Genomic DNA, 12876 nt, shown 5'->3' with positions numbered 1-12876 from the left:
TTCAATGTGAATGCCCCAGAAGGCAATCTGGCATGCCTGTGCTTTAGTCACTGTTGTATTTTGAGGTTCTGTCCTGTTTTTAGAGGCTGCATTTTGCAGTTAGCAGCGTGTCTGACTGTATTTCCATGAAGAACGCTGGCTGTTTGTCACAGCTTGGAAATAAGAGTCTCGGCAGCAGTTCTGCTTTGAAATAATGCCGCTGTGTGGCTCAGTGACAGCTTGGCATTGAAGGAGTGTGGGTTGGTGGCGAGGGTCCTGGCCTGGGACTTGGGTAATCAAAGCTCCTGTCTGCCTTAGACTTTCTGTGAGATCATAGGCCGTTCATGCAGATCCTCAAATAGGACACCTGAGCTCTTGCTGAAATCAGTGAGATTTGATCACCTTTATAGACCTTTTCTTGGCCCTCGGTGTCTCTGTAATTGGAGGCAGAGAATACCACTGCCCTCCTTCCCGTGGATGAATGTGTTGCAGATCAAGGGCCACGCCGCTGTGCTGGCAGCAAGGGCTGCACAGGCAATCCACACGCAGCCTGGTAACTTCGGACCAGTTTGAACTTGAAGTTTGAGACAGCAGAAGGAGAGCTGAGCTATTTGAACCAAAGAAATGGCTGAAGACATTGCAGGCTTGTAAACTGAATGGTTAAAAAAGCTAGAAAACAGATACATCCCCCAAGGCGGAGAAGGCATGTGCCTTATTACTCCCAGTCTCCTATAATTATTGGGTTTTTACGTAGTAGCCTAAATGACTACAGAAATAGTTCTGTGGTGTCCTGTTTCTAAACATGTGAACTCTGATCGAGATACTCGATGCCTAAAAAAGCTTGTAGTTTTGTGACAGTGGAGTATACAGCAAAAAAGTTACTGGGAGAAGCTTTTCTAAATCCAGCGTAAAGAATGCAGTGAGAAACAAAGTATGTGTCATGTGTGAGACTAACTTGTCTGCCTGTATGTAGCAGAGCAGCCGTCTCTTGTCTTGTTGCGTGCTGTTCTTCACATCCTCCCCTCGCCCCTTGTTGTCCTGCAGAGCACTTAAGTTCAGATAAGGCCAATTAACTCCTTGGAATTCCATTTATAAACGACTTCCTTTTGAAAAGGATCTCTAGCTATTTTAAACGTTGTCTTATCTCTGTTTTCTGAATACAGAGGTGGTTGGGGGGTTTTTTGGTTGCTTTTTTTGGTGGTTTGTTTTTTGGGTTGTTTGGTTTTTTTGGTTTGGTTTTTTTTTTTTTACGGAGGTTGACATTTTGTGACGAGGTGTCAGTTAAGTACATCCTAGTCAGGAGATTTCAGTTTCATTTTGGCATAGAGGTGGTAACTCACGGGACTAGGTAAATTGATTGTCAGATTGACTCATGATTGGCAACTTTTTTATTACCTGAATTTCAAATATGCTGCTTTTGTTGTTGTTAAAGGAGGCAAACAAGTGATCTGTTGCAAAATCTCGAGGCAGTGAGGAAGAGGAGGTTCCTCACTGTAGCATTCAGTACAGGATGGAGACTTTGCTGATATCCTGCACCAATATACAAGCAATTTAGATAATCTTTCCCTGTTCCTTCCCACATCATTACACCACCATCATTTTCTGTAAAATTGCAGGAATTTTAGCTTTTGAGTAGCCAGAGCAGTTACTAAGCTACAGTACAAAACTGGCCGTCGGTCACGTTACACCGTATGTAGCCCAGGCGAATTCAGTCCTAATCCCTTTGGATACGGCACGTCCAGTCAGTTGTAGCTGTGTAGTCAGCTTTTACCCAGGGGCAGTGGCCAGCCTTGCACTGTGTGGTCAGGACAGCAGTTAATTTCCTGAGACGGAATTTCAGTCTCGGAGATTCAGGCGGAGCAGAAACAGCTCTGTTAGGTGGGACATCTCGTAAGTGAAGCTGGGTGCATCCTGCGTGTGAGACCCACATATAGATGCCAGGTACAACGGCCTTGTACCTTGTCCTCTTTAAAAAAGAAAATAAAATGAACTGTCTTCTGTCATGTAGCGATTTGAAGATACAGTGTGGAAAAGACTGTATCTGTATTTTAGCTTTCCCCCTTCTTTCTATCAGCTGTCACTAGCACTGGGGAAATGGGTTTACAGAAAGGGGGACGGAGCAATGCTGAACATTTCAAGCTCACTAAGAAACCCTTATCTCAAGTGCCCAGTGCTGAAGCTTTAGGTGGAGTGTTTGTGATTGAAGAGGAAATGGTTGGGTGCAGAGCTGCCTTCATGTGCCCTTGGGGAGAGAGCTGTTACCCATAAAGAAAGGAGATGTATACAGCGTGCTGGCTCTTTTTATCATTTCAGGAATGGGCATGGAGGGAAGAGCTACTACACTGTTAAATATTTGCAGGAGTTAGCAGACAAAACACACTTGCTTCATTTGTAATGAAGTTGTGAAATACCCTTTAAAAATAGTTCATGTAATCCATTGTGTTTTCTCACAACCATCTCAGTGGTTTTGAGATTGGGGAAGCAAAGCCCGGCCTCTGAAGCCTGTAGCTGGAATTTTTGTGAGCTGCCGATGTAGTTTTTTTTCTACCTCATTCACAGCGCTTTAAAAATGTGAACACCCTTCTCCTAGCTCAACACGTAGGGAATGAATTGATGCAGAGGTGAGTTGCCTTATCAGCCAGATGTGACTGTTTCTTTTCCCATGGCAGTCACGGCAAGATGGGGCAAAACGGAGAATAATGCAAAGAGGAAAAAAATGGAGTAAGACCAAATCTTTGATTGTGCAATTCTCAGCATCTTTACTGCATGAGTCTCTCTCCTGCTTACGTCCCAGTGTTCTCATGTACGCTGTGTATGCCTCTTATGTTAATGTTTTGAGATATGTAGCATAGAGGAAGGAGAAAATCAAACTGGGAGGTGAGCAAGAGCAGTGAAAGGAAGGAATTCTACAAGTTCAGTCTGGAGCAAGATGATCTGTCACCCACTATAGCTCCTGGTCCCACCTGGACTGGCCCTCACAGCATATTCCCAGCTATGTGGTTAGCTTTGCAGTGCTCCAAACAACCAAGGTTTCCGTCACTTCCGTTGCAATACCTGAGGTGAAACGCTGTGTGCCAAAGCCACGGGGATGATTTGGGATAGCAGGGATTTATACTTTGAAGATTCTGTGATGCAAAACCAGACCTGCATTAACTTTCCACTACTAGAACCGAGAGAAGCGTGTCCTGCCATTCCAGCAGATCTGGGCCTTTCTGTTGCCTAAGAAGAAACTTCTGTACTGAGCTCAGATTTGTAGGTGGAGATGTTTCACCTGCTCTCCAGATTTGTTGGCACTGAAAATAGCTCTTCCGTCCAGCTTCCTTCTGGTAATTCTGACTCAGGCTTCCAGTAATGGGGGTGGTTTTTTCTTTCTTTTTTTTTTAATTTAAAAAAAGGAAATAATTGGAGTGTTTATGCTTAAGAACTTCCCATCTTTCACTTCTGCTGGTGGAGCGTGGGTCTCTTTGTAAGCCTGGCACTCTTCACAGGCTATAAACTTGAAGTAGTGCTGCTTCTGGAGTTGCTGATTACTTTGGATGCCATGAGCTGCTGGCTTGACCTTGCTCACTGTCGGGAAATTTCGGTGTGATTTTGTTTGAGTGGGGGCAGACAAAGGATCTCCTCGGTTGTGCCTTCCCGGCTAGGAGTGTCTTGGGAGCTCTCCTAGCTGCCTGCGGTGCCAAAGCCGTCATTAACTCTGAGACAGCAGTTGGTGCCTGGAGGGACCCGGCCAGCCCGTGCGGCAGCCTGACCCCCACCATCGCTGGCCTGGTGGGGGTCTCGGTGCGGTTTTTGCTCCTGGGCCTCGTGGCCGGTCTCTGCGGCGGAGGTCCTCGCCAGTGGAGGTCCTGGTCTCTGCGAGAGTGAGCCTGAGGGGCAGCTGGAAGCGTTCAGGCTTTGGTGGTCTCGGGCAAAGGATGGCGGTCCTTAACCTCGGGACAGCTGTTAATTGGTGCTGACCCACGGCTTGTGTTCTGGCGCAGTTACCTAATTACTTTGAACAGCGGTTTTAATGCTAAAAACAAAATGCAAAATCGTTTAGTAAATGCTTGCCTCAAGGGCAGTTTGTAAGAAGATGTAAAGTGTTGGTGTTCCGATTTAATGCTCGGTCCTTTCCCAGCAATGGCTTTTGATTGCAATTTTGTTCAGTCTTTCCCATTCCCCCTGTTTGGATCTCCTCGGCTCTACTCCCGTCTCTCCTTCCGGTCCCCAAAGTGATGCTGTTTCTCCTCCATTAGCAAATCCAGCCCAGAGCTCTCAGTTGGACTCACCAGTTCAGAATAAAACACGTGATCCCACAATGAGGATCTACACAGCTCCTTTTAACGAGGACCTGTTTTGGTGGGAATGGCAGAGCAGTTTTGTACAGAGCTCCCTTTGAAGCCAATGGGAAAACAGCGACTAACGTAACTGCTCCAGTGCAGAGCAAGTCCAGTATTCCCATAATAAACTTCGATCAGGTCTTGACAGGGGCTGCTGGCTTGTAAGACTCCTTTGAAAGTGGCAACCTTGGCACAGGTAATCTGTTAGTGCTAATGGGAGGTGGATGAAAGGTGGGCTTACACCTGGGATCTCGTGTTTAAAGGCAAAATGTGCATTTTGGGATGACCCATCTTAATGCTGTGTAGTTTGGCAGAAAGACTCCTGTCCTGCAGGTGTGGGAGGACGTGTGTCCCCGCAGGCTTTCATCACACGTGGGCACACGCACAAAATGTTCACGCTTCTTGCAGGAATGTATTTACCTTTTTTAGTTACTCCCTGTGTGTGTGTTGACAAAGGCATGTATGGCATTTGCAAGGTTCATTAGTTTCCAGAATTATTGCCCAGGGCTTTTAATTCACAAACAAAAAGTATTAAAGCCGACTGACATCATCAGAGATCTGAGTACAGAGCGCAAGTATCTTTACTGTTGCCGTATTTTCATACTTGTTGGGGATGGAGGGCTGAGGGTTAAGACTGCTTTCTCACCTGCACCCTTTCTGTTCCAGCTGTTCTCGCCCAGCAGATCGTTCACTGGCTTAAACAGTTCGAATGACCATGTTCCTGCTGTCCCCAACACCCCGCTCCTCATAAGCTACCAGGTGAGAACGATGGTCGGCTTCGGTAGGATCGGACACCAGGCTCTTAAGTTGGTAACATCGCAGTGTAGAGGGGAGCAGTTCTGACCGTTTTCCCTTCAGAGGGCGTGAGACAAGAAAATCAGCCAGATTCAAGTCACTGCCCTTTCCCAGAAGTGTCTTCTGTTTCCCTTGATGGGACCTCGCTGTGTTAAAGAATGGTTTGGACTTTCTTTACAGCTAAACCAGCACAGTCTATAGGGGCTGCTCTTCCTGGAGTTACATAACTTTGCTTTATGCTGCTGAGTACCACGCTGAGTTTAAAGCTGGTCTAGGTCCCTTACTCTGGGCCAGATTCAAGCACAGCTGGGCAGAATTCATGCTAGCCCACAGCCCGTCTGAAAAGTGATGTAAACATCTCTCCCTAATTTGGTGTGGACTAGGCGTTGAAAGTAGCTCTTAAAGCACTTGCTGGGCCCCCGTGGGTGGGCTCTCGCAGATGGTTTTCTTTGTGTTGCTGTAGTCTATAAATGAGATTAATTGTATTTGAAGGGTTTGTGAATTTGCATAGGGATGGTTTAAATGGTAGTTTCTGGCACTGTGTAGCACTGCGTGTGTCCATAGTTCAATGAGAACATTAACATTTGGTCAATGCTGTGTTTCTTTTCAGTCTCAGGCTCCTGCAGAGGAGGACGACGAAGGTGAGGAGGAAGAAACAGAAGAGTTGGGGCAAACAGAGACCTATGCAGAATATATACCTTCAAAATGTGAGTGTCTTGCCGTCGCACGCGTATGGGAAGTTCTGTTAACTCCGCTGTGGGCCAACCTAATTAACTGCTCCCTTATTTTCCTGCAAGCAGTATATGCTGTTCGCCGTGGCACATCCCAAGCTTGTGATTTTCTAGAAAAACTTTGCCAGCGTACTGATCCTTTGTTGGTGCTACACTACTTTAACAGAACGTTTTTCCGTTGCTTGCTTTTGGGGGCATGACCTGTTTCTGGCAGTCTGGAATTTCAACGGAACAGATACGTGAAGAGCAGGGGTCGGGCTTGTCTCTTCTGTTCCTGAGCGGAGGGCTACAGACTATTAATATGAGGTCTGCCGTCCTTTTTGAGGTGCCCTGTGGGAGTGAAGAACTTGAGTTATCTGTTTTCTCTATTGTCATTTAGCCAAGATTGGGAAGCACCACCCTGACCTCGTGGTTGAAACGAGCACTCTATCCAGTGTCCCCCCACCCGACATCACCTACAGCCTTTCCCTGCCGCGCTCCGTTGCCGACAAAGGGTCACTCTCTGCACTACAGCTGGAAGCAATCATTTATGCCTGCCAGGTATGTGGCTCCACCTTGCCCAGCTTGCATGTCTTACACTAGAAAGAAACTGCCTTTTGTATGGACAGATGTTCAAGTGTGTTTTAAAATAATGTCAGAAGCATTGGCATATGGCATTTTAAATGCCTTTTGAAAGCTGGGGTCTTCTGTGGGGTCTCTTTACCAAAGAGGGAAGAACCCTTGAGTTTTGTTGCAGAGGGGAGTGCTTTACATTTTGGGGGTCTGGGGGCCTTTTCTGTAAACTTGCCACTTGTGAGCCTGGCCATGACACTTGACCATTCCTGCATCTTTTATCTGAGCAGGAAATATACTTGCATCGCTGGAATACGTGAAAGGGTTAAGTGGTACTCTTACAAGCTCACATGAAAACTATTAGCAAAGGCAAATCTAGTTTAATTTCCAGCTCTGTTCTTGATTTTGCAGCAACATGAAGTTTTATTACCCAATGGGCAGCGAGCTGGTTTCCTCATTGGGGACGGTGCTGGAGTTGGAAAGGGCAGGACAGTTGCGGGCATCATCTTTGAAAATTACCTTAAAGGGAGGAAAAAAGCTCTGTGGTAAGTTGTTGTGGTTTTTTTTTCTCTTTTCCCGTAAGACCTTGGAGTTAGTTCGGATCTGGGAGTAAGGAATTCCTTAGTGCTGATGTTGGCTTTATACTTGACTCATGCTGTGGCCTTGGGTAAGTCGTTTCCACCTCTTTGTGCCTGTTTGCTGTCTGTGAAATGGGAATATTTCCTCTGCAGCGGTGATGGAGAATGAGTCACTATGAAATAGCAGATTATGTGCTACTTGGAGTGCAATGTCAAGCCTATCCTCGCTCTCTTTGAAGTCAGTGGAGGGGTATTTGTGGACTTCCCGGGTGCAGGCTCAAGCCCCTGGAGTGCGGGGTTTTACTGCAGAATACACACAGCTTGTCGTAAGTGGCAGACTGGAGTCTGCTGCAGGATCTTGTGTTGAGGTGTGTGGGCAGTTGGAAATGTGACAGTTTTGCACACCTACTATTGCTTTAGTCAGAGCTATTAATCACTGTGCATGCCCTGACTATCTCCTTAGGAGATAACCAGACCCACGTCTTGCTTTGCAGGTTCAGCGTCTCCAATGATCTCAAGTACGATGCTGAGAGAGACCTGAAGGACATTGAAGCCTCCCACATTCCTGTGCATGCTTTGAATAAGGTAGGGAGAGAAGTTGTAATGGTGTTCTGGAAAATCAGCCTACAGTAACAGTTAGATGGATCCGCCTTAGCGTGTAAAGCAGCAGTTGCTTCTGCCTCCGCGTGGCTGGTGGCACAGGCAGTAGCAGACAGCAAGCTGCTTGCTGTTCCCTTCTCTCAGCGTGCTCTTCCCACTCTGGACTCTTGCTATTTTTATATGCTCTGCAGAGCTGTGCTGTGAGCACAGAGCTGTTTCCTGCAGGGAGTGAGAAGTGTCTCCAGGCAAGTGCAAAGTACAGCAGGACTCGGACCTTTTTCGCCATTCCTGAAGAGTCCTGCAGAGGGAACAGCTCCTGCTAGATGTGGCCGTGCTCCGCTCTCCTGGGCTAACGTTTCCCAGCGCTGGTTTCATGGAACTGCTTTTCAGAGCGTGCGAGTAAGGGAGCACGTATAAATGCACAGATTGGTGCCTGGCAGGGGGCTGCAGACGCCATGGCTGAGCACGTGGATATTTCCCCCCAGCTGAGCAAAGCAGAGAATTTTCAGACTTTGTTCCAGTTATTCAGTGACAAGGACAAAGTATTTCTCAAAAGAAACAGGCAGTTGTGTAGTGGTTATTCACAGGGTTCTTTGTAGCCGGTGCTTTAGCCTCTTGTCCAGTGCATCAGGCTTGTGTCTGCCACGCTGCTGGCCAGTTCACAGAAACACTCTCCTCTGGTTTTTAATGGTTTTGAAGGACCAGCTCTTATGAAGTCAATGGAAACCACATGTGTTTGACACATCTGAAGGCACTCCATTAAGAGACTGAAAGGGATGTTTGTTTTCAGACCAAAAAGGCTTTAAATGGAACTTTATTCAGATTGGGACTATGAGTTTTTTCCCTACCTTTTATTTCTTACAGGTGCGACCCATGACAGTAAGATAGGCAACAATCTCACGCTGTCAAAGAGAAAATTATTTTCTGGAAGTAATTAAGACAAATGGGAGGGTTCAAAACAATTAAACATTCTAAATTGTTGCTTAAAAAAATGAAGCGACTTCAGTTGGCCAGAAAATTGAAGTCCTAGCATGGTCTCCACATTTCACTGCATGCATCCAGATGTGCTGACACATTGGCTAGTGGAACTTATCCAGACATTTAAAGTCCCTGTCATCGCCGTATCTCAGGGCCAAATAGAAGTGCTAAAGACGTCAGCTACCAACAGTCTTTTGTCTGTTCTGCTCTCAGATTGGGTTTTGTTCTTGGAGGCAGGAGCGAGTGTCCTGCACAGTCACAGCACAATCGGCGGTATTGACTGTGGGCAAAGGATGGGCGTGACATACCAGGGGCAAGCATCATGAGTGTGTGTGCTCTTGTTCTTCCTTTCTGCAGATTAAATATGGTGACACAGCTACCTCAGAAGGAGTCCTCTTTGCCACTTACTCTGCGCTGATTGGCGAAAGCCAGGCAGGCGGACAGCACAGGACACGCTTAAAACAAATTTTGGACTGGTGCAGGGAAAACTTTGATGGAGTTGTATCCTTTAAAAAAAAATATATGGAGAGAAATAAGAATTGGATGCTTGTGATTGTACTTCACCAAGGAACAAAGAGCTCGGGGCCATCTGAAGTCACTGGGAGCAGCTGTGCCGAGCAGCCTGGTGCCTGGGGTGATGTTTAAATGCTTTAAGCACAGGCATCCCCCCACGCTCCTCTCTCCTCCTCCACAGGCTGCAGTGTTAATGGGAGGAGGGGAAGAATGCAGCTGGGATGAACCTTTTCAGCATTCTTCTCCCTCAGCAATACAAGACAAGACACACCTTGGAAGTGAAGGGAGAGGGAGGGGGAAATGACTTCAGGCTCTGAGGAGCACAGGACTAGGCAAAACCAACAGATTTCAAGCAGTGTGGGGAACGAGTCAGTCGTGTTGATATTGCGACTGGTTGTTCAGTTGGTTGGAGGAGGCTGGCTTGTATTTTCTGTCTGCTCCCATCCTCGGGATGAAAATAGATCCTTTCTCCTTAATTGACATTCCCCTCCAGATTGTGTTTGATGAATGCCACAAAGCCAAAAATGCCAGCTCTACTAAAATGGGCAAAGCAGTGCTGGACCTTCAGAACAAACTGCCTCGAGCGAGGGTTGTTTATGCCAGTGCTACAGGTAAGCTTCTCTCGGCATTGTGTGGGTGCCATGCGTAAACAGTCGCCAGACACCTCTGTGATGTGAAGGATGCCCTTGAGATGTGAGCGCAAACACTGAGAGTACACATTCATGCAAGAAGAGGTGAATGGTACTGCAATGCTAGAGGGGAGCCTAGGGTGCTAAGACCTGCCCCAAGCCACATCACTGCCATTACTCGTGACTTTTTGGCAAGTCAGACTATTTTTTCTCCAGTTTAACTTGTTTCCTGGCCAGCTGTTCAGCTGTATGGTGATGCTTGCCCACTTAGTGCATGGAGGGCAATGTTTGGAAAGGTCCTTGGGTCTCCTGAGGCATGATGGCAAATGACCGTCCTCTTAAGAGTTCACTTTACTTCAGTCAAAACTATTCACAACTGCTGTGGTTTTGCTGACAGTGAATTCTGTTCAAACAGGTGCCTCTGAGCCAAAAAACATGATTTATATGAGCCGCCTGGGGATTTGGGGGCAGGGCACCCCTTTCAGAGCGTTTGATGAGTTCCTGCATGCAATTGAAAAGAGGTAAGTCATGTCCAGCGTCCCTTGTCATGTGGCTTACATTTCATGGCAGCCTTTGTTTGGGAAATGGGTGTAATGCCTGAGGACAGTGTCTGAGGCAGCTTGAGCCAGGAGAGGTGGTGGTTCTGCAGAGGCACCTACCCGGTGCTGCCCTGTAGCAGAGGAGGGAGTTTCACAGCTGTCTTCCTCTCCCAGGGGAGTTGGTGCAATGGAGATCGTGGCAATGGACATGAAGGTCAGTGGAATGTACATTGCCAGGCAGCTCAGTTTCACTGGAGTGACCTTCAGAATCGAGGAGATCCCGCTGGATCAGCAGTACAAGATTGTCTACGACAAGGCAGCGAAGTTGGTGAGCTGGTCCCACTGCGGTGGGGAGACTTGACACTTTGGGCACGGCCACTTGTTATGTGGGAGGGTTTGAGGACCCTAAACGTGGCAATGACACAAACTTAGTTTGTTCATAAGAAAGAAAAGGGATAGACACGCTCAGCTTACGTAAAAAAAATCATCTTATACTTTTTTGCTTCTATTTAAAAGTTCCATATTTACAAACCAGAGCTTGCAACATCATGCTAATGCAGAAAGGAGAGAATGACCAGACTGTTCATGCAGCCTAACACAGCAACATAAATACTGACGTTAAATCAGATTATCAAACCCCAGACTGTTCCAATAACCTCCTGCACAGCAGTAATGAAAAAGAAAACTAAGATATTAACTCAGGCTTTCTCGGTATTGTCTGCAGTGGGCAGAGGCCTTGATGGTGTTCCAGCAGGCAGCCGACTGGATCGGCTTGGAGTCTCGGAAATCCTTGTGGGGTCAGTTCTGGTCAGCTCACCAGCGCTTCTTCAAGTATCTCTGCATTGCTGCTAAAGTCCGGCGACTCGTTGAGCTTGCCAAGGAAGAGCTGGCGAAGGATAAGGTGTGGTATCAGAGCCTCGCTGCAGCGGCAGCAGCCATCAGTGTCACATTATGATTGAATTTTTTGTAGTCTGCAACCAAAGGGAGTTAATTATTGTTTGGCTTGACTTGAAAACAATTTCAAACCTCTTTAAGGCGCTGAATTTCTCTGCAGTTTCTGAGAACATTCACAGTAAATGATACTGGGGAGTTAACACGCTCGTCTTCTGAGGCATTACCCACTGCTCATTAGTGGTAGATGTGGGCAAGCTGATATGAAACAGTATTTTGGGTCATGTTCAAGGTAGAAGAGGTACCAGTTCGTTCACAGAGCACAGCCCTGTCTTTTATCCATCTGGATGCAACTTGGAAATTTTAGGCAGAAACTACCTAGCAAAGTCAGTTAGCTTCTGTAATTGGAGTCATCCTCTCTGTGGTGTGAGCAGAGGTATGGTTTTGGATGCTGAAAGATTTGAGAGATGGTTCTTCATCAGGAGCCCTGCTACAGGCCCAACATGTATTTGGGACAGGGTCCAAGGGAAATACAATCTCTTGAGCTTGTAACTGTTTGCCCTGACGCCGGCTGCGGTACACCCTCCCTGACGCCTTTCTTGTCCCTTCTGTTTCCCCACAGTGTATCGTCATCGGCCTTCAGTCCACTGGGGAGGCTCGCACCAGAGAGGTCCTGGATGAGAACGATGGCCATCTAAACTGTTTTGTCTCTGCTGCAGAGTGAGTTAAAAATCCCTGGGTTTCTGCTGGGGGGATGCATGGGAGGCGTGCTAGGGAAAGCCCCACCCTGGGGCCACTTATCACTTGCAGTTCTTGAAATGCAGTTTCATAATGCCTTGCCCTATACAAGCTGTAAATGGAAAGGACACTTAGCTGGGTCCTTGAGGCACTGTTTCTTCAGCATGACTTTATGAGCTAGATCCTGGATTTTGATGTTTCCCGTGGTCCAAACTTGCATGAACAGCCTGATCTGACTGTCTATGCACGTAAAAGAATTGGCAGATGTAGGAGAGCCAGAAATGTGAGCTCAGATGTAGTTTGTATGGGTCTGACTCTGGAAAACAGTGAATTGGCTGTTGACAATGAAGAAATGAGCAAGAGAATCTCCTGTAATGACAGAGGCTGGGATGATAATGTGAGGCGGCATTGCTGGAGCAATGAGAGGAAGGAGTGGTCCAAGGAGTTTAGATTCGCCAGTGATGGCTCTCAGCATGCATACGAGGCAGGACCAGCGTCCTGGTTGTGTTGCCTCCGTTCCTAGCTAAAAGAAGAGTTGGTTGTGCCTGAAGTGAAGCCAGCAGCAGGACTCGTGCTGCCCTTTCAGCAGAGAATGAGGCTTATGCTCCCCCTCATTTCTGCAGCTTTCAAAATACCAGCCTGTCCCACGAACGTGGCTATTCCTGCATGATGGGTGACAAAAACCTGGGACACTAGGTTGAGTTGTGTTTCGTCTGTTCTGCAGGCAGCAGGGCTGTTACTGTTTTCTTTTGAAGTGACTTTTAATGCAAGTGAAAGCGATGAGAGATGCCAGAGACAGTATGTGTCCAGTTTAGGCCAAGCTTTCCTCCCTTATTGATGGGGGGGTTTGTGTTGGTCTGTGTCACTCTGCTGTCTCCAGTCCATTCCTGAAAAACAAATACCAGTTTGGTGATGGTGCGCAAGGCAAGTCTAACAACTGCTTGGATTGATTTGGTCTCTTGGATTGGTCTTCATGTCTCAGAATTCAGAGGAACTCGGGCTAGAGGACTACGTGGTCCCTTTGAGCCTTG

The 12876-nt window shown here is 47.1% G+C and overlaps 1 protein-coding gene across 1 annotated transcript in view; it reads left to right on the top strand.

The window, feature by feature from the left end:
• Positions 1 to 12876, top strand: part of SBNO2 (strawberry notch homolog 2) — a 51843-nt gene that overhangs the window by 27663 nt on the left and 11304 nt on the right. Inside the window, exons 5-15 of the mRNA XM_059831606.1 lie at positions 4968 to 5060; positions 5707 to 5803; positions 6207 to 6367; positions 6791 to 6924; positions 7452 to 7542; positions 8893 to 9036; positions 9542 to 9659; positions 10093 to 10198; positions 10391 to 10544; positions 10941 to 11117; positions 11730 to 11827. Coding sequence (XP_059687589.1) covers positions 4968 to 5060; positions 5707 to 5803; positions 6207 to 6367; positions 6791 to 6924; positions 7452 to 7542; positions 8893 to 9036; positions 9542 to 9659; positions 10093 to 10198; positions 10391 to 10544; positions 10941 to 11117; positions 11730 to 11827 — 1373 coding nt within the window. The remainder of the gene's footprint in view (positions 1 to 4967; positions 5061 to 5706; positions 5804 to 6206; positions 6368 to 6790; positions 6925 to 7451; positions 7543 to 8892; positions 9037 to 9541; positions 9660 to 10092; positions 10199 to 10390; positions 10545 to 10940; positions 11118 to 11729; positions 11828 to 12876) is intronic.

The sequence above is a fragment of the Gavia stellata genome, chromosome 32 (genome assembly GCF_030936135.1).
Source record: "Gavia stellata isolate bGavSte3 chromosome 32, bGavSte3.hap2, whole genome shotgun sequence".
Lineage (NCBI taxonomy): Eukaryota > Metazoa > Chordata > Aves > Gaviiformes > Gaviidae > Gavia > Gavia stellata.
Note: the sequence above shows the minus strand (reverse complement) of the source record. Positions and strands in the feature narration are given on the sequence as shown.